Raw genomic sequence first — 22,416 nt, forward strand, 5'->3', positions numbered from 1 at the left:
TTTAATTCGGTGTAATTCAAATAAAATTTCAACAATTTACAAACAAATATAATTTGACAAAATCTAAAACAAACTATAACAACTACAAAATTATACATTCATACTACAAGTTTCTTTGACAAATAACAATCAAACAAGTACATACGTTAACAAAATACATATACTAAAAAAACAATAAAATTCACATTTAAATGTTAAAACTAAAAAGAATAGATTTACTTACAAAAAAATGATAAAATCCACAAGAAACGAATATTGTGACCACGTACAAGGTATAAGAAACTTGAGTACTTGTGTTGAGAATAGTGGAGAGTTGGGATAGGTGGTTGGCTGCAGTTTGGGAGGGGAGAGGTGGGATGGGAAAGAAGAAGAAGGAGAAACAGAGGAAGAGAGTGTCGGCAGAGGGGGTGTATATAATGGTTTTTACCGATGGAATCCCCGACGAATACATTCCGTCGGTGATTCCGTCGGTGACAGTGTCATGTCACTGTATGGCTATCTCAGTTTGAATCCCTCGGTCATTCCGTCGGTAAAATCGTCTGAAAAAACTCCACGTCACCACGTCGTTGCATCTTTCCAAACAAAATGTATAGTCCGTCGGAGAAACGGTCGGTATATACCGACGAACATATTTCATCAGTATATACCGACCGTATCTCCGACGGCGTTAGTCCGTCGGTATATACCGACAGATTTTGAGACGGAATTTAGTCCGTCGGTAATAATTACCGACGGAATATTTCTGTTGGTAATTCCGTTGGTTTTCTCCGGTTTTCTGGTAGTGGTTGTGACTTACAATTCATTGATGTATGGACATTCCTTGTGGATGGAAGTTGTTGAAGCTAGAAAGCTTTTGGTTTCATGATAACCAAGGGTTGTAAACCTAATGTTTTTAGTTATAACATCTTAATTAATGGATATTGTAAGGCCGAAAGGATAGATGAAGCTAAGCAGCTTTTTAATGAAATGATTCATCAAGGCTTAACTCCGAACATTGTTAGTTACAATACTCATGGCTTTTGCCAACTAGGCAAGCTCAGGGAAGCACAAGAGCTTAACAAGAATATGCACACTAATGGCAACCTCCTAGATTTATGTACGTACTCAATATTGCTTGATGGCTTTTGCAAACAAGGGTATCTTGGTAAGGCACTCAGAATCTTTAGAGCAATGCAAAGTACTTACATGAAGCCTAATCTGGTGGTGTATAACATCCTGGTTGACGCAATGTGCAAATCCAGGAATCATAAAGCTGCAAGGAAACTGTTTTCAGAACTCTTTGTCCAAGGGTTGCAGCGTGATTTAATCAGATAGACGATACAATAATAAATGGACTTTGTAAAGAAGGATTATTAGATGAAGCACTGGAAGCTTTCCGAAAGATGGAAGAGGATGGATGTCCTCCAAATGAATGGTCTTATAATGTTATTATCCGAGGATTTCTCCGGCACAGGGATGAATCAAGGGCGGTGCAACTTATTGGTGAAATGAGAGACCGAGGATGCGGGGACCACAGCTTGGTAGAAGATCTGTTATCTAACGGAAGACAATGTTGTTCTGAAGAAGTATCTAGGCTTACGTGAAGTTCGTCAAGGTGAAAAGGTGACGTAAATTTTTCACCTTGCTGATTCATGCTGCAAATATTAGGTAGCTTTTTTTTTTCAGATTAATTTATTGTTAGTCCAGTCTTGTCAAAATCTTAACAATGACACCAATTACTTGCTTTTGTTTCGCAAATCATAATACCTGTTTTGGACTAGCATTCACCTCTCTGGGTTATACTGAAAAAAAAGAGTAACTGTCAGCATTAATGATTTGCATAAACTGAACTGGAGTTTAGAATGAAGTCTATGGTTCCTTTTTGTTTTCAATGCACTTTGGAGTGCTTTATAGAAATTAGAGGTGTTGGATAACCGACTCCATTGATCTTTCCAGCATTATGATGTCAATCCTTGTATAATTTTTTATAAAGTTCAATTTGGATAGTGATATTTTCCTCATCTTTTAAACAAGTAGTGGAAATTACATGAGCCTTTCTTCATATGAAGAATTTCTTGGCACAAAGTCGCTTATCATTTAATTCTTGTATTAAACTCAATATCTGGGTCATTGTTTGCAGGCTTCTAATGACAGATGATGTTGGAGATAACACTATAGTATATTATACTCCAGTAGGAAAACTGCCTGATCATCTGCTCATAGAGATTTTTGTCAGAGTACTGTATCAGAGTGAGCTCAAATATCTTGTGTTAAAAGGCAGTGGGCTAAGGTGTTTCGGGGAGAATGCTTGTGGCAAGCTGCTCTTAGGAGAACCTATCCTCTTTCTCACCAAACTAAAAGATGCTTCAATTTTCTTATAAAGAGTGTTTGGAGTGTGGTTGTGGTTAATTTTTAAAATGTTTTTTAGTATGTTAATAATATTTTTTTTATTTTTTAAAAATTATTTTTAAAATTAACACATCAAAATAATTTAAAAACATAAAAAATATATTATTTCAAAATAAAAAAAAAATATTTCAAATTTTTAGAGAAACACTTTTTAAAAACACTCCCGTACAGCCAAACAACAGAAGGTGTTCGAAAAGCTTTTCACTGATTTCCGTGACTGATTCAATCATGTGGATTATTACAATGTGTAGAAAACAACGTGAAGTAACCCTACTCCATAGCATCACTGTTTTGCTTCTCATAAAATGAAATGATTTCTTTCCTTTTTTTTTTTTAACGCTTTTTTCGTAGTTTTTTTATTTTAAAAAAAAAAACTATTTATGGCTAGCATTTATTATCTTTTAATTTTTTTATATTCTGATCTTATTTATTTGATGAAAAATAATTTTTAAAAAATAATTTTTTAAATGTTTTTGTATTTATCTGTCATTAGAAAAGTTAATCAATGAAAAATACTTTTTAATTAAAAAAAAATTGGCTTGATTTCTATAAAAGTATTTTCCTTTTATTTTGGACAGAAAACACTTTTTGAAAGTTGTGAAAAATTTAAAAATATCATATTATTTGCTGATTATATCAAATTTATCCTTATACTTTTGATTGCTATATATATTTTGTTTTGAATATTTTTTTTTAATTTCATCCCTTAGAATTTGATTTTTATATTAATTTTGGTTCTTATTTTTATAATTATTATTGGCTTTTTCCTTATCATTTTTAATTGAAATTTTTTATCTATCAAATCTGGTTTTTATTCTTTTGATTATTATTTATTTTATTTGAAATAATTTATGAAATGGTAATTATTATTATTTTAATTTTTTTATTTTTAAATTTTTTTATTTGTTAAATTTGATCTTTATTATTTTGATTATTATTTATTTTATTTGAGATAATTTATAAAAAAAAATTTAGTTTCTTTCTCATTTAACTTTTTAATTTGTAAAATTTGTTCCTCGTTATTTTAATAAACTTTAAAAAATAAAACATTAATAAATTATTTTTTAACTAATTTTTAATGACATAACTAAATATTAAAAAATATTTTTCAATTTATTTCCAATTACATTATCAAATATAAAAAAATAATTCAATTTTCTAAAATTTATTTTTCAAAATACAACTATTTCTCATCAAATAAACAGAATTTTGTAACACTTCACTCCCTCGCAGCTTCTCTCTGATCGCAAGTACTATGATTGTTTAGGATTTTATTAAGCGAACAGACCCTAATCTTTGTTTTATATTCTGAGGTGCTTAGGGTTCTACATTGTCTCTAAATGTCTTCATTTTCTTCCTTTTTATGTTACCATCACTCAAAGATGTGGCTCTCGGTGTTTTTCCTTCCACTTTCAGATCCTTCTTTGATGTTGTTTTTGGGTGTTGCTGATGAGTACAGTGCTGCTGATTTTTTATGATTTTTCAGCTGTGATATGGTAAAAATACTACTACTTCTGCTCTAAAGTTGGTGTCTTGCTTCGTCGACAGACTTCTTAAAGCACTAATTTTGAAGAGGGCTTTTGGGTTTTTCTCTCCCAGTTAATGCTAATTTGTTTTTATGGCTTACTAAATGTACTATTTTAAGCTTCATAAAGATCCGAACTTGAATGCTTTCAACTTTGTTATATGTCAAGCGAACGTGTTTTACCGATAAGGGTTTATTGCTAGAAATTTGGTGATAGTTGGAGTTGTTGGAGTAAAAAAGTGTACTTTTGTTGCCTTCGGTTGTTAGAATTTCCAGGTTATTGTTACTTTTCTTCAAAGTGGTTATTTTGGTTGAGGGACACGGAGTTTGGAGCTGATTCGGCAATTAGGGTCCATTGGGGTCCCTAGTTAATTTGATCGCTGGTTTTTCAAGAAAGCAGTTTAGATTCTAGGAAGTTTGTTGAGATCTTTAGGTAATCTCTCGTATCAGATTCTGCCTGGACCATTTTTACCTGAGGATCTAACTTTGGTACCTTCTAAGATTTGAGATAATAGACTTGTCAAAGAGATTAGTGGAATCTGATAAAATAAAAGGTCCTGGAATCATAACAATTTTATCTATTCCAAGCTTCTTTCTTTTTTATATGAGATTTTGAAGAAAGAAGAGATTAGTGGTTGGTGGAGGATGGATTTCTTTAAAGTGATAGGGCTCAGGAAAACCCACAAACCAGACCCAGAAAAGGATTTAGAAGATAAGCCTGTGGCCACAGCCAGAGGAGTCAAGAAATTATAATGGTGGAGGTGGTGATGCTGCATGGAGACATGAAACTCTCAAAATCAAGTTAAGGGTTGCTTTCTATAATGGACAAGCATTTAAATAATTCAAAATCACAGATTGTTAGTGAATCAACCATTTTGTCTCTGTCTGCATGCAAACTATATGACAATGACTATGATTTTATAACCAATGAGGTAAAGAGGAGGTTGAAAGAACTGAGAAGGAACAGTTTTATGTGCTGATTCCTGAAGAAGAGTCATGTGCTGAAGAGGAGGAAGATGAGGAGGCGGAAGGTGAGACGAACTCAAATGAATGGAGGAAGGCAATGGTGGGGTGGGTTTGATGCTCTGTATGACCAGTACTCTGAGTGGATGTTATTTGATTGGATGAGTGTGCAGTAGCTTAATAAATCTGGTAAATGTCACTACGCTATGATGCGGTTCTTTCTGATTGATTTGTGTTTTTTTTTTATTGCAATTGATTTTAATTAGCATGCTTTGGTGGTATGAAATCTAGCTTGTTGCATTCCCTTGGAGACTTGGGACAAAATTATTCTGTGTTTTTTCCCTCATGCAGCCATGCTTGTTTAGTTTATCTGTCCATGTGAGTGTCAAATTCTTTGACATATGTTTGGGTCGTCTGATTCAGAATTAGCCTACCTGAAACATTACTGAGATTACTAGAATTGCCACATTTATTTTTGGATTTCTTAGTGCTGTTGTGTTCCAATTGTATTTAGAGCTTGCCTATATGTAACACTACCATACCATTGCTGTTCCAGTCCTTTCTCATGCATTTCTTTTTTTATTTTTTTTCCTATTAAGGTTTTGAAAGTATGGTTATCCGATAAACTCCTAACTACAGGATTTTGCTGTCTCTGCTTGCTTTTGTTTTCCTTTTTCAGTGCTGCTCTTGTTTCCAGCCTTTTAAAATAGTTTCTGATACTTAAGAGTTATTCCTGTATGGTGAAACAATTTTCCAGTTTTCATCAGAAATAAATGTTCTATTGTATCGCAGGCTGCTATGCCCCCACAACTCCTTCTCCAAGGCCTGCATCCAAGAAGCTGGCATCACCCTTCCGCTGCCTTTCTCTGAAAAGCTAGAAGAACCTGAAGATGAAACAGAGCATCTGCAGCAGGTACAGAATGACCCATATCAAGATATTGAAACTGCATATGTTGCTCAACTTTGCTCAACCTCCACTACCAATACACTTAACTGATTCAGAAAATATCTTGCCAACCCGAAAACCCTGCATGCTACAACCACAGTGCTGAGCTGTTTCAGCAATTCCAAGTTTTATTGCAAAGGTATTTAGAGAATGAGCCTTTGGAGCAGGAATTTATGCTTGTGCAAGGAATGCCTTGCGTAAATTGCTCCAGGTTCCCAATGCAAAAGGTATGTAATTGTTGCATCATTCATGGGCTTAGTTTAAACCAAAACTACAATTCAGTTTATCTAGTTCCAGTTAACCACCTTATATACTTTCTGTTCAATAAACATGGACGTAGTTCTTGGAGTTTTTCCCTTAAACATCTTTTCAGGTTTGGATAGAAAGATACAGAAGAAATGTTGTGTAAAAGCTTGTTTTTTTGCCATGTCCTCCTTATGGTTAAGGTTGTTTTTTATTTGAAAATATATTAAAATAATATTTATTTTTATTTTTTAAAAGTATATTTAATATCAGCAAATCAATTTTTATTTTAAATTTTTTCTTTTAAAACAATCTGACAACATCTATTAAATAACAACGAAAAGCAAATTAGGGATTACAACCAATTGGATGGTTCACTTTAAAATTTGTGCAAATATTATTAGGGCTGACAATCTATGATTTTTCTAAAATCGGCAAGTGCGTGTGTAAAGAAGCTTGTTTTTTTTATCAAAATACTGAAATTGTTCAGCACCCTTTTTTATAGCATTATCTTCGAATAAATTTGATATTTTTCTTTCCCCAAGCTCACTCGCATGGATAAGTGTTTTGACCAGATCTAAAATAAAGTCAACCACAAGATAAGTCTTCAAGCACATTTCTCTCCTCTATGCTCTACAATAATCCAAACAATCCATTATATGTTTCTAAGTTTGCTCCCAGCAATCCATTCTCTACTCCCAAGCTCGCCATCTTCGTCTGTTCTCAAGCTCTAAACTCTAAAATAATTTAGAAAAAATCTCCGATATTTAATAAAACAAATCTGAATAATAATTTATATTTCAAAAATAATCTAGACATTTCTATTTATATTAGTTCGAGACCTAGAATGCTTACAGAAAAAATCCGTCTTAATAAGTAAAATACTAATTAAATTAAAATTCTTGATATAAATAGAGAAAAAATACTTTAATTATTAATAAAATAATGCAATAAACATTATTATACCAAGAATATTAAAGAAATTTCCCGGCGTCAATAATTGTCAATGAGCTATAAAAGCTATTGGCAAAGGTTGACATTTACTCTCCCCGAAATAAACAAGTTACACTGGGAGGTAAAAAAGAAGAAGAAAAACGCAATACACCATTAAACTATGCAATATGTATATACTAGTTATGGAAACCAAGTATACATAACTAGGTGGCATCAAAACAGGAGTCATAGATAATCCAACCGCGGGGATAATGTCACAAATATGGCACCCATATTGAAAACATTTGATTAACTTAATAGCAGCATATCACGCTATATGGGAATCAAGAAAAATCCCATGCCTGACAAACTTATGACATTGATCAATAATCATGCAATTGGTGAATCAGGTACATTCTATGATTAAAACATCTAAAACATCACTACTCTGAACAGGGGATAAAGAACAAGAACCAGTGCCCATTACCCAACCTCCAAAAACTCTGCATAAGAAGCGCCTTCCCCCATATATACGAATCGACACATGTAATGATTTATAGGTAGGCTGCCAAAACACACAAAAAGTGGTCCATTTGACTCTGATTGCCTGTCAAAATAATTCAAGTTGCGTCAAGGAGATGTATACAGCCTAATTATTGGTATCAATCAATTTCATGACCTGAAACACAAGAAAGCAGTATTTTCCTTGGAGGGAACCAGGAGTGGCATCAGATGAGTAGCATCAGATAAATAATAACATCACAGTTTGATCAAGACATGATTTTATACAAGCTGCTTTGAGAACAATTCAATAAAAATCACCTCTATGGAGAAGAAAAAAACCATAGATGTATATTATATTTTGACACCAAAATAAATATTCAGAGATAGGTACACAATAAGACCAGTTAATAAATGCAGCAGACATGCCAAAGAAATGTAAGGCAACAAAATCAGAACAAGAAACATAAAAATTATTCATGTAAAACAGAGGCAAATATCACGTCTTAAACCAAAATACCAAAACAAAACTTCTATCGTTCCAATACAAGACAGTGTCCAGTAAGTGCAAAGTTGAATTGCAGTTTAATATGGATAAAGAAAAATGCAAGGATTTAGAAAGCAACACACTCACCTTTAATGCAAAATTGTTCAAAAATTAGAACCAGAAGGAAGTTCTGTGACTTTTCCCACTGCAACTGTTTTCCCTGAAAAACACAAATGACTCTTGAGATGTGACCTCAACAAATTAACAAATTAGGCATCAGTTAAATCTTGAGTTCAGAAACTTACCCTCAGTACGAAGAGTAAACCTGCCGAGTTGTGGAAAATCTGAGAATTTCTCAACGCATATCAAATTGTTTACCTAACAGGCATAATAGCAAGGGAAGATCTAAATAAATATCAATAAGGTTTTCTGGCATTAATTTTGACTCAATTTGAAATTTACTAACAAGTAAACTATGTTTAAATGTACCAGAACATTCGAGAGCTCATAAATATACACAAATTTCTAGAGAAAAATGGTACGCAAGCCATATCCTAATACCTGAATACGGCAGAGAACAATTGCGCCATTCTTCACAAAGAGGACTTTCTTTTTCATAGGTTTCCTAGTCTTTGGATCAATTTGCTGCAGCAGCTGAACAATCTCACACTCCTCAACAACAGAATGTACGTGCAAGACAGCCTTATAGCCAGCTGTAAAAATTGCCTACAATATCAACAACAAAGTTCTGGTTTAGATGCTACAGTATACATCAAGGCAGATCTATAAAAATCATAGGCATAACAAGCTATTGACGAGACTAGAAAATAAAGGGAATGAGTGAAAAAAAAAATTAACACTTGTAGGCATACGTTATCCAGTAACTCAAGGATTTGCAACTGGGCATCAAACTCTGTAACTGCAAAGATTGGCCTTGCTGCATAAAGAAGTAACAATAAAAAGTCTGATCAACAAGAATGGAGTCAGAAAAATACAACAATGCTCACACAACCACATACTTGAATATCAACTTGTTGAAGATCAAAAATAGCTCTTTTCAGAACATCAAAGACTAATAAACCTTTATTTGCAACTTCTAAGAGCAAACTTAAGAAACTTACCAACACTTGAAAGAACAAAACCCGACAATATATCCTCATCATCAATTCCAGATAATTTAACCCTCACATTTTCTCCTGGTCCTGCACGTCTTACCTTATTTTCATCGCAAAACACAGCAAGAACTTTCACCTGAGTCTGCAGATGTGTACACAAAGTGATATATCACACAGCATAAACAAGAAATAGAGAGCAAGGAGATAAAGAAGATCAGAGTATAGACCTTGTTTGGCATGACCAACAAGGTATCACCTTCCGTCACACTACCAGACTCTACTTTGCCCATAACAACAGTTCCCATGTCCTTGAATTTGTCAATAATAGGCATCCTGCAAATTTAAAAATTATATGATATCTTCAATCCAATCTATCCAAAAATCTAAAAGAGCTCAGGAATCCAAGATAGACCAAGAAACAGAACACTATGAATTGAAACAGTGTTCTTATGTTTTCTCCCTTCTTAACAAAAGCCAATGGACTTTTTAGTGAGGTAAAATTGTCTTTTCCACATAACTCATTGATCATTACTAAAATGATTGGGTCAGAATAGTCTTCTCAAAAAAATTTAGCATCCAGGGGGGGTTTTGTGTTTTCACTTCGGTTTTTTTGGATATAATCAAGCTGAAAGATGACCTTTGGTTTGATGTCAGTGGTCTTTTATTTCTTTTCTTTTCTCTCTTCCCCTCGATTTGCACACTTGTCCTTGTAATTTTTCAAAACAACCCTTCAATTTGTTTTTCATTCAGATTTGGTCCTTGGTTTTTTATTACTATTTTTTTATTTGAAATAATTAATGAAATTGGAATTTAATTTCAATTTCATCCTCCAATTTTCTCATCTATCATATTTGGTCCTTATTCTTTTGATTGTTATTTTTTTTATCCTTATCTTGATTTAATTTATTTTCAATTTTGTTACTTATTATTTTATTTCATTTAATTTTTATACTAGATTTAGTCCTTATTCTTTTGATTGTTATTTATTTTGTTTATTAATTTTAGATGATTAGGAATTTTGCTTCGTGACTTTTCCGGGTTTGTCTTCTATGGAGTAACCCGGTCTCATAACCCAGATCACGAGTTTCGAAGATTAGCTTGATTCGACTTCGGTCATTTTTTTATTCTATTTTTCAAATTGATTTTTATTCCCACTTCCATCTTTTCAATGGAGTTATCATGTTTTCATATCATGAGTCGTGGATTAGATGAGTTAATTCGTGTTGACTCGGGTTTTTTTTCAATGTATTTTTAATCGATTTTTTTTTATATGTTTCTCCTTTCATTATTTAGTTTACTTAAGAGTTAACCTCTATTGTTTTACTCAATTTCTTTTGTACAGGGTTATTTTGACCTCGCAACCAAGTCGCAGACATGCTGACTCGAGTCAAATTTTTTATTCTTTTTTAAATTGATTTTTTTTTTCAATTCATCCTTCATCATTTGGTAATTGAGCTTTTGATTTTATTCTCTTTATGAAATTATCTTGTTCTCATTCATGTTTTGCTTTGTTATCAATTGTCATTGAGACCTAAGATTTAGAAGGTATCTTTTCATAATAGTGGCAAGCCTTCAATTGTATTGATTAGTCATTGTCATATTTTTTTTATTGTTATTTTTTTAATGTCATCTTTTTTTATTGTTATGTTGTTAAATTAATTGAGCTTATTGAACCCATTCAAATCAATGACCTGGGTCTCAAATTTATCATGCTAACTTGAGTCATGTTTTTTTTTCTTTTTTTAAATTGATTTTTCTTTTCAATTCATCCTTCAACTAATAATTGAGCTTCAGATTTTTTTTTATTTTCCATTTTATAAGGTTATTCTATTCTATTTCACTTTTTGCTTTGTTTATCAAATGAGATCATTAAGAACTTTTAAGAATATTTAAAGGGCATCTTTTCATAATATTGGCAAGATTTATTTTTTGTATTGTTCTTTTTTTTAATTGTCGTTGGTCTTTTTTTATATAATTATGTTATTAAATTAACCAAATTTACTGAACAATCAATGACCTAGATTCTAAATATTTCTTGCTCCTTTAAAAACACTTTCATTGCTTGAGCATAGCTAGGTAAAATTTGACTTACCCCAGCCACCAATCTAGTACAAAAGCTAAATTCAATCATAAGACATCTCTTTCACCTCAATAGAGAGTGGAATCATTCAATGTTCTTAGTAAAATATTGTTAGTATAGTAGCCAATACCACTATGCTCAAACTTCACAAGAAACATTCTCTCATCATAACATTTCAACTCTTTCATGGGAATAAAAAGTGTTGGCACCGACAATATACGTTCAATTTGATCATGTAGAAAAATAACATACTAAAACAGGAAGAATATAAGATAAAAAGATCAACAAGCAGGGAGAGTAGATACGATGATGGGTAGGGAGAGAAAAATAAAGGAGGTTGGGGAAAGCGAGGTGCAACTTTACCTCAAAGGACCATTTGGATCTCGTGGAGGAACTTCAATAGAATCAAGAGCTTCAAAAAGGCATGGGCCATTCCACCATGGACATACAGCCTTATCCAATCTTGTTTTCATGTTGGTGCCCATTAGACCAGATATTGGTAGGAATTGGACATCTGTAACAAAAAGGAAATTCACAAGTTAATCAAACCATTTACTAATATTGGAGACAAAAACATCTTGATCAAGCAATCAGGTCAGATTGAGACGACAGCATAATATCCTTAATGTTCAAATAGCTAAGATGAGGCCAAACATGCAAGATATTTAAAGAGTAACAATGACTGCACCAGAGATAATTTTTTATAACCAGCCATACCTAAAAACATCTATAAGACCTAGGCTCCAATGGTAGAGTTATGACTTCTTTTTGGGTTGGGGCTGTTGGCTGTAGCCATTGTAGTTCTCTGTTTATAGTTGTACAAGTGTTTGATAATATGTGTCGTATATGTTTTATATTAAACAAGACTCAAAAGCCTACATGCTTTGGCTTTCAGTTTCCAAATCTTTTAAAAGCGACTTTAAGAGTTCACAAAACCTTTTCTATTCGTTTTTGGAGTGAAAGCCCCAAAAGCTTCAAAAAACAAAAGCCAACCTTACCCAAACAAACCCTTAAGTTTGCAAATTTCACCAATATAAAGCACCTACGCTATTGACACATACCTTGGACAGTAAACATGATCCAAATAATCCAGAAGAATTCATAGATCAATTGCTATAAGCATGGCATTGAGAAGGATGAAATTGTGATAGGAGAGGAAATGGAATAACTCCTACCAACTAATGATCCAATGGGAATCATCATAGACAGTAAGCAGAGATGGAGAGGGTGAGTTTCTATTCCATTTCACTCGCATCCACCCCAATTTAGTTACAGGGAAATATATGTGATATGTGAATCAACCAGCCAACAAGAGAAGATGAAAGTATGGCCATACATATGGCAAACCAATTACCTAATTTCCCTATGAATAAACAACACTTAATAAGAAGTAAATGATGCACTCTTCTAACTCCAGAAATGACATGCAATTTCATCGCACTGGAGAGTTGAGAGTATAAAACTCTGACAGGGAAGACACCCAGGGAAACTCCATCAAAGCATTGCACAGAATTTTACAAACATAGTTCATTCTCCATTGTATATTATTGAGAGGCCTCTTTAATTACTAAACAAGTAATCTAAGGTGTCCACAACATCTCAGACCCTTTAACAGCTAAGATGAAAAGGAAAAGCTTCGAACAAAGCATACACATTTAGAGAAGGCAATAGTTCAACAGCTTAAGACCACAGAAAAAGATCCTCCAATACCTTTCTTCACATTGTAGCCAGAAGACTTAAGAAACGGTATCATCTTTGATTCAATCTCATCATACCTGAGAGACATTAAGAAAACAAATCAAAACATCAGGAGAAAGAAACTACCACAGAACAGACCCAGAAGAAGAATAAGAAGCCTGCAGGTGCTTCCACGCTAGCAGATTATGCCCACAGAGGACACAAAAGTAAATGCACCTCCACGTTACACATGCACACTGTCAAACAAGGAGAAGCACCTTTCTTTTGACCAGTTCACGGTTGGCTCATCCATTTTATTTACAACAACAAGCAGCTTAGAAACACCCAAGGTCTTTGCAAGTTGAACATGCTCACGGGTCTGCCCACCTCTCTCATAGCCAGTTTCAAATTCTCCTTTCCGAGCAGAAATAACCTGATCATGAGAAAGGGTCCTGTCAAAATTTTCAAAGCAATAGGACATTGAGAAAATAGATGTGGAAAACAGTTTGGTGCAAACTTACTAGCACGCCAATATCAGCCTGAGATGCTCCGCTAATCATATTTGGAACATAGCTCTTGTGACCCTGAAGATTCAAGAACAGCAAAAATGAAAAATGAAAACCAAAAATTAAATTTAAATCAGCACAGACAACCTAGAAGACAGGGAAGGGCTTCTTTTATATTGCATGAACATTTGCATCCTAAAATTCTCATATGCAGCACCCAGAAGAACAAAATCAGGCCATACTTTCAGCTACAAAGTGCGTGGTTCAGACAACCATTAGGAATTTGTAATAGCAAAACTACTGGTTTTGTAGAGGTTACTATAAAAGCAATTAAACAAAAAAAAAAATTGTGTTTTTTTTCAGCTTTCTCTATTCATTCTAATTCCTTCCCAAAGTGTTTCATGTTTTAATAAATTCACCTATCAACTCAATCAAGCCGACAAAACCAGCCATTTTCACATCCAAACTTTTTATAGGATGTTCTCAACAGACTAATACCTCTGAGAATTATACGTGTTCAATAGAGAACATGTTGCTGCACGAGAACTACTACAACAATTTAAGAATCTATTGTTAACCATTAGAACAGCTAAAATGTTGAATTCTGATTCACTCCATTTGAGGTAATTCCAAGAATAAGCTTAAGTGAATGGAATTGGGAGACATGGTTGCCATTGCAAGAGATTCAAAAGCACCAATGAAAACTTCTCTTTTAATTTCTACAAAAGGACTTCCATGTAATGGCAGTCAAACAAAAGATTGTGCAGGAAAAGATTTTGCTAATAACAGGAAAAGGAAAAATCAAAGACAAGATGCTCAATCCGTTTCTGAATGGACAAGATTCTCCACATGCTAATAACAGATTAACGAGATACTGCTCTAACCATTGCACCTTCTCTTTCTATAGATAGCTAGGTCAATAGACAAACATACAGAGGCATAGAAATGGTACTATGATACATGGTTTAAAGAAAAAGAATCAACAAATCCACTATTGAAACAGGATTTGGAGCTGGTTTTTGTTCCAAAGAATGATCTGAAGCACCTACATCCTATTGAGCTTCTCTCGACCTCCATATCTTCCCCCCCCCCTAACTTGGATAATTCAAAAAATAATTAGCTCCGTTGTTTTCAATTTTTGGCCTATTCTGTTTCAAGAAAAAAATCCAAACCAACTGACACATTCATGAATTTAGTACTAATTTTGGTTGGAACCAAATGCGCACTCATTTTAAGCATATTTTAATTTGGTTGAATAACAATTGTGTCTTCTAATATCTTCTCTTTTTACATTATCATATGATGCTAGAGTTCTTGCTTGAATCTAGCCGTTCCAAGTTGATTGGTGCAACTTAATTTAGGAAATACCCTTTACACATTTGATTATCTCAAGCATCAATCCACAAATCAAACAAGCCTCCAATTTAAATACATGAGCCCGTGAAACAGAAATGCAGTCAGAATTCATGTATTTCCAATAAATACTTGCATATGAAATAACTTGAGAAAGGCAAAAGCCATCACGACAAGCATACAGGACTATCTGTCATCATCTGTAGATCTTATTGCCAGTTTTTCCCACTCAGTCATCTGCTCTGATAACTGTCGTCAAAACTGGTGATCAAATCCAGGCACAATCAGGCTTTTCCTTTGTTAATTAGTGAAACAGTTTGCCAACAACATAGAACATACATCATTTTCACACACTATTACTGCAACATAACATGATGGTAGTGAAGTTGCTTGTGAAGGCCTTTCTCATTTTTTTCCACTATAATGCTTGAGTAGAAGGCATAACTGATTAAGTGATGAAAGCCGACATATGAAAGGACAATTTTCAAGTTATTTGTGCTTGGTATTGCGTAATACTGTCAGGAAGTTATTATTTACAGTGGTTGCATCACTTCAATCGTTATGAGGGGCACATGTTGCAAGGCACGTTGAATATGTATACAAAAGTGGGAGGGATGGAAGTGAGTGAGATGCAGAAAGAAAGACAAAAGGCAAAAAAAGGCAGTAACATCACAAACAACACACTCAGCCCAACTTTCATTCTGCAACTAGGTCATGGAGTAAAATCTTCCATGAGAAGTTAAAATGCTAGATCAATGTTTTATCATTTCAACATGTCATTTTTATTCTATCTCTCATTTGGTCTAGTTATCCCCCTCGATACTTAATTTGACCAAATTTCCTTGCTGGCCAAATAATGCACTGAGAACATATTTTTCAGATCACCACTACATGGGAGAAGAACGCCATGCAAAGCCAGCCTCATTTATAATGCCAATAATAGATATAATCAGCTAGAGTGAAGAAAGTGAAAACAAGATTTTTAAGATGTAATCTCTCACCGGTGCATCTAAAATTGTGAATCTTGTTGTCTCTGTTTCAAAGTGTGCTCTTCCAACTTCAACAGTTTTGCCCTAAAATCAACATTATAAAAGTAAAGGCTACCAGTGGGATTTAAATCAGATTTGCATATGAATCAAAATGGAAACTAAAACAGAATCAACAACAAAAAATCATCTAGCCCCACAGAAACCCAATTGTCACAGAAACTTACCTTAACCCTCTCCTCCTCATTAGTGTCCATAATATAAGCCATATACCTAGCAAATGGAAAATAACCATAGTCTTCAAAAGGTACAAGTAAATCTACAGAAGAATCAATTATTTTGATGAATCAAATGCCACACAATGCAGAGCAAATTACAATGATAGCACACACGCCCAAGACAAACAATTTAAGGAATACTCCATTCAAAACTTGGGAAAAACAGCAGCAGTTTGAAAAGCTATTATGAGGGATCATTTGATAGCACAGAAAAAATACTGGATCACTAAAAAATACTCCTGAACATATGCAGATAATAAGTATACATATAATTTGGATACACCAACATGTTCTGGAATTGCAATCTCAAAAGAACAAGAAATGTTTTTCTTCATAAATGAATTATGCAATCTCATTTGATAGGTTCTTTTGTGGGAGAAAGCAATTCTCATAATGTTATGTGACTTGTTATCTCGAGAGACTTTAAGTAGATACCGACTCCACCCCTTGATTCACTTGCAAATTAACCCTTACTGTTGGATCCATCTGAGAACTCAACATCAAATTACATGATATGGGCACGAACTCTAACAGATTGAAATTTCTAAAGAGGTGAGATTTCTACAAATCATGTAAGTTCTATATCAGAGAAGCACGTTGCAGGGTAAAATTTAAGTTAGGTTAAAACTAAATTCACATCACCACCCATTAGTATCAGCAAAAGAGTAAACTAAATTCATGTAATAAACAATTGTAATAAGCTTTTCCAAATAAAATGAATTTTCCAATCCTGCTGCCAAAACTGAATTCACATCACTACCCATTAGTATCAACAAAAGAGTAAACTAAATTCACATAATAAACAATTGTAACAAGCTTTTCCAAATAAAATGATTTTTCCAATCCTGCTGCCAAAAATGAAGTACAAGAAATTTCAACATTACAGATATTATAAGCAATAACAACAGCCAACCTCCTAATCTACAAATAATGGAAGTTACAATGTAACAACAACCAAAATAAGATGCTGCAGATCAGTTATAAAGGTATAGCAAAAGTGAAAGGACAATGTGCTCATTCTTGCAAATAAGGGTAATAAAAAATGCCAATGAGATAAATCCAAATTATAAACAAAAAAGGAAGACCTACCAGCTTTCTCTACTTTTGTCCTTAGCTTCTTTCTCATATTTCTGGATTGTGCGATCATCCACCTGGCCACTAAGAAAGAGTATCTGGCCCCCAGTGGTGGACTTGCCAGCATCTGCAGCCAGACACAGCACATGAACTAGTACAACAATGGAAGGATAGATAGCTAATTTACATTAAGAGGCCCAAAACTGACCAAACTAGATTCAGAACACTATTCCAAAATTAAAAGATTGAGAATACATTATCAATCAAATGATGCAGCAATTTGTTAAAGTTCATGTGCTTAACCCTGCCTAGATCAAAATACTACACGGAAAAGATTTGATTATCAATCCCCAATAAATCCTGCCAGATCACAGCCTGTATCCAGCTACAAATGCTGCAAAGCATTGCCAAACCAAAATGGCATATATACGACATGGAAGTACTTGGAAAGGATTAGAACAGCCATCAGCCCACACGGAGCAGCTACTTGCAGCATGACAATAGTTATGACACAAACAACCATAAAACAATGCACCAATTAGATTACACTAACAAAAACTTCTCAAGGCCTAAAGCAGTTGTGTAGTAACTGTTATTGGGTACATAGAAAAAGGACCAAACAATTTAGCAATCACAAGGCCAGTGTTTACTTTGGAAAAATTGTGAAGCAAATTGACCTACCAACATGGCCGATAAAAACAACATTTAAGTGCCGCTTCTTATTGTACTGTTCCATCTCAACCACTGCTTCCACATCTTCTGGTGCAGGTACTTCTTTATCTTTCACTACAAAACAAAAGGTAAGCAAAACAAATGGTAACACTAAAGCATAACTAACATGATATGATGGTAATAAGTCAGAAATCTCAATGCATTCACAAATGTCAGAGTACCAAAAAAATAGAAGGATAATCACAACATACCTTTGGGCAACTCAGCCTGCACTTCCTGAGAGCTCACAGTGACTTTATCATCTGAATCTGAAAACACACAAAGCAAAGTAAATGATGATTTGATATCAAACTTATCAACAGATCTTAATATATGAGTCAGAAAAGTGGGAGACCACTGGCAGAATATCAGATTATCAGTAACAAACACCTAATCACAATGAAACAAGAGATGCATAAATATCAATTGTTTTATAAGGAAGGTGTATGATGCTATTAGAGTGTTCTTTTGTTAAAATATACAGACATGCATACATTTCACATTTGCATGAACTATTCACCAGCTGTATTAGGCATGTGTACACTTGCACACGAGTTGGTGTGCAGATGCATGGAGGGGATGAAGACAGAAGAAAAACAAAGAACAATGGGCCAACCAACAATAATTGATGAGTTCTGTAGAAAATTACAAACTACATTTCACAATCTCTCTTGAAAGACTAAAAGCAAAAGTGGAATGGTCTTCATTCATTAGCAAATCTATAAATATATCTTTATGATCTTATCTATTTAGACTCATCAACATTTTTTTGAATGAATGAAATTGAGTTAAAAAATAGAATTCAAATTTCTATTTCTATGCATAGAAATAGAATATAGAATTTCATATGATTTCAATATAATAGTTATCATGAAATTGAAGCCACATTGGCAGAAAAGAAACAAACAAAAGCACCATGTCATTCAGTCACTGCAGCAGAATGGGTGAGTTTATTTTCTTTTCATTCTTTTTTTTTGTCACAGGCTTTTTCAAGGTATATAATAAGAGCATGGTGCTCCATAAAACTAAAAAGCAAAAGTAAAATGATCTTTATTCTTGGAAAAACAAACTACAAAATTAGTGAGAAGGAAAGAACAAAGAGACCAACATGCCAAGAAGTCAATAACCAAATTGGTACATGCATTTACTTTTCCTTTCATTTATTCAGTCAGCAGGTGTTTCAAGGTATTCAATAAAGATTTTCAGGCAATGGTGCTCTATGATCTACCACTGTCAATAATGCAGAGCATGTTGGATCTGCACCAATCCATCAACCCCTATATGCAAAATTAGAGCATTAAGTATCACAAGTGAAAAGGTTTGACTGTATGAGACACTCACCTAAACAATGAAAAGTTCAAATACAAAAAAAGGAGTAATCTAATTTATTCCACAACTAGTCAAGGCCTTAATTTTGTTTAGCACCTCGATTCAATTTCCATTAAATGCAATTTGATAGTCAGCTGTCTACAGGATTCGGATAGGTTAAAGTAAGCATTACTGAGAAACCCCATTTCAAATTTAATCAGAATTATACCCAGAACAACAATGTAAGGCCTTTCAAATCATTAACGCACACTAGTTTCACAAAATAAAATACAAAAACAAAGTTCCAAGCATGAATTTCACTATACCACCAACCTTTCTCCATCTCATCCACCTTCTCAACTTCTTCTGGCCTTGCATCTTCAGGATTAATCACCCCATTTATCTCTGATGCTAAGATTTAATTATAGCATTCAATTTGTATCCGACATATTAAAAGAAGAAGAAGAAGAAAGGCAAAACCAATATTTCATTTAAACAATAAACACTACCACAATCTGCTGAGTCAAGCTGCAATGAGCGAACCTCCTCCTCAATATCTATTATTGAAAAACATGTGTAAACAAAGTAAGCATCAAAATTCTCAAAAATCATTGCAAACTAAGATGTAAAAGCTCAACTTTGCTCGCTAATTCAACATTCGAAAAGCATAATCAGAAACAAAATATCTAACAATCAAAAAATTATATTTGTAGCCATCACCAACAAAGCACATAACTAGGGATGGCAACAGGTAGAGTAACCACCCTACATCTACCCTTTCCAAAAGCCGAACCTGATTTATAGATACACATCCCCAACTCTGCCCTAACCTGGCCCGTAGGTATCATGGCAAGGCTAAAAGAAAAGAAAAATATATATATTATAAACGGATATCACCCATATACCCTTCGTACCCGTTTAACAAATGATCGCTTGAATTAGAAGACACAAGCACACGGGTTATTTAGCAAGTGGAGGAGAGAATCCATCCATTTTAACGAATTAAATTCACTTCGTATCACCAAAACCAACAAATCAAAATCAATTTAACAGTAAATTGAAAGAACCTTCAAATTTCACATCTCAAGAATACCCTTAAATTTTACATGCAAAGAACCTTCGGATTTAAACCTCAAACTCGTAAAAGTTTTAATTCGAAACTAATCCAACAATTTCATCAAACGAAGTACGATAACTTCAAAGAGAAAAGGCAAACCAAGTAGAGGCGCTTCTGCCATTTCTGCAGAGTAAAGACGCCGCTGCTGCTGTCGAGATCGCTGGGTTGCGGCTGGCTGATAGCTGTGGGTTAGGAACTCGGGGGGTGCTTTTTTTAATGTTCTTTATTTGAGATGAGATGCGGTTGCTTGGGGGAGAGAATGGAAGGGTGGGCGTTGTTTAGTTAGGGTTGTCTTTAGTTTTGTGCCTTTTTTGTACTGAGGTGAAAAGTTATTTTTTAAAAAATTATATATTAAAATATTATATTTAATTTTAATATTAATATATTAAAATTGCTATAAAATATTCAAAACTATTAATTTAATATTTTTTTCAAGATAAATATAATTTTAAAATGTTTCTAAATGCTGTTAAAAATACACTTTCAAACAAATATTAATAGCATGTATGAGATTGTAATAAAAATTATTTTTTAAAGTGATTTTTGTCTAAAAATACATCTCACCTAAAAATATATCAAAATAATAATTTTAAAAAAATTATTTTTGAAATTAATACATTAAAATTATTATAAGACATTAAAAAAATTGATTTGAAAAAAAAATCATTTTTTTAAAAGCATAGTTAAACCGCAAAAACAAACACAGCCTGATATATTTGGTAATGTGGTCCATTATGATGAACAATCACTATCAAATTAATTTAAACTAGGATGTGTAGATGAATTACAAAAATAAAATAAAATGAAAGAGCTGTAGGTTTTATTATTACAGTTACTATACACTCACATCCAACTGTATTGTGGATTGGAACAATATAATTGAGCGATCTCTTTTCTTCTTTTTTGGTCCTTGAAGAATTGTGTTTTTTCACTCACCGAGGTTTTTTTTTTAATTTCATCTCCCACATTATATTAATAGGGTTTTAAGCCCTTATAATTTGTTTTATGTCAAATGTTATAAGGTTTCACGATGTCAAAAACGGAACACCAAGAGGTTTCCCCACATTCTCCCATGTTATGAGACAAGCAGAACACACAAGTAAAAAGGATGCAACGTATACAAGCACCTGGCTTGGAGGATCCAACACCCCTAACAGTGTTTGCGACTGCCTTTCTCAAGACAGACAGCTTTTCCTTGACAGCCTGACACTTGTGACCTGCTTCTGCAGCGAGTTCAAGATATTATCCAACAGCCTTTTTAACGATATTCATTGCCAACTCTAACCTATCATGAAATATACAATCTTCATTTTCAGGAATCTGACCCATCAAGCCTTATAGATGCATCAATTTTTCCCGAATTGTCTCCATAACTTTAGGCATATGAAGATCAGCCACCAGTTTCACAAACTATCCCAACAATGGCTCTCCCAAATCAGCCTTTCGATTTGTCCATAGAACAGTCTCGTCGTCCTATCAAGAACGCAATCATACTCTGATACCAATTGTCACGGGGTTAATTTCTCGTCAAAAATTTAAACCCCTATGTGGCAGTCTAGTCCCACTAGACTCATCCTTCCTTTGGGTCGATCCACTCGTGTTTACTTAGCAATTAAGTGTGTCCCTCACACTCTTCCCTGTTATGAGACAAGCGGAACACACAAGTAGAAATGATGTAACACATACGAGCACCATGGTAGACCTCTAATCCTGCCATTGGGAGCTAAGCTGATAGGGCAGAGAATTGAATGACTTGTTGTGGGCACGATGGTCGCGCGGTCCACTAGGTCATCTCACTCGACTGTCCCGATGAGTGTTTTTCTTGGCAGCCTCGAAAAAACTCTTGCTTTCATGGTCTTCGCCACCCTTCACCACCATGGTAGGTGTCACAGACCAAAAAAAAAAGAGAGATCGTCGAACTACATTGTTCCAATCCATAATACAGTTGGGTGTGAGTGTATAGTAACTGTAATAGTGAAACCTACAACTGTTTATTTATTAAAAAAATTCATGGTAAGACATCTTGTGAGAATTCGCTTGAAAGACATACTTAATACCAATGTAGATTTGAAAGGAAACTTACTTGTGAGAATTTATTTTCTTGTCCTTGAATCAATTACTTCAGTGACACTTCAATTACTAGAATCAAAGTGATATTCTACAGTACAAACATCTTTATAGATCTTGTCAAATTAATGCAGAGAGTTCAGGATGAGAGAAGAGAA

The 22,416-nt window shown here is 33.9% G+C and overlaps 1 protein-coding gene and 1 pseudogene across 4 annotated transcripts; one reads left to right on the forward strand and one right to left on the reverse strand.

Moving 5' to 3' along the window:
- Nucleotides 1-3,626: 3,626 nt before the first annotated feature.
- Nucleotides 3,627-6,300, forward strand: LOC112325794 (uncharacterized; annotated as a pseudogene).
- An 867-nt stretch (nt 6,301-7,167) lies between these two features.
- LOC112323229 (uncharacterized) lies at nt 7,168-20,481 on the reverse strand. 4 transcript variants are annotated; one of them, XM_024592858.2, is made up of 19 exons: nt 20,291-20,481; nt 19,584-19,631; nt 19,408-19,479; nt 17,979-18,035; nt 17,737-17,841; nt 17,071-17,182; nt 15,931-15,976; nt 15,719-15,790; nt 13,380-13,442; nt 13,137-13,291; nt 12,892-12,956; nt 11,545-11,695; nt 9,329-9,434; nt 9,108-9,243; nt 8,859-8,923; nt 8,548-8,712; nt 8,292-8,364; nt 8,134-8,206; nt 7,168-7,605 (listed from the first exon to the last, which is right to left on the reverse strand). In XM_024592858.2, exons 1-18 carry the CDS (start codon nt 20,310-20,312, stop codon nt 8,151-8,153), a joined length of 1,569 nt encoding a protein of 522 aa, XP_024448626.1. In that variant the 5' UTR covers nt 20,313-20,481; the 3' UTR covers nt 7,168-7,605; nt 8,134-8,150. The 4 variants fall into 4 exon arrangements, with proteins under 4 accessions (XP_024448626.1, XP_024448625.1, XP_024448627.1 ...); XM_024592857.2 differs by having other exon boundaries at nt 19,408-19,485; XM_024592859.2 differs by lacking the exon at nt 19,408-19,479.
- Between the last annotated feature and the right edge of the window lie 1,935 nt (nt 20,482-22,416).

The sequence above is a fragment of the Populus trichocarpa genome, chromosome 19, assembly GCF_000002775.5.
Source record: "Populus trichocarpa isolate Nisqually-1 chromosome 19, P.trichocarpa_v4.1, whole genome shotgun sequence".
In the NCBI taxonomy this organism is placed as follows: Eukaryota; Viridiplantae; Streptophyta; class Magnoliopsida; order Malpighiales; family Salicaceae; genus Populus; species Populus trichocarpa.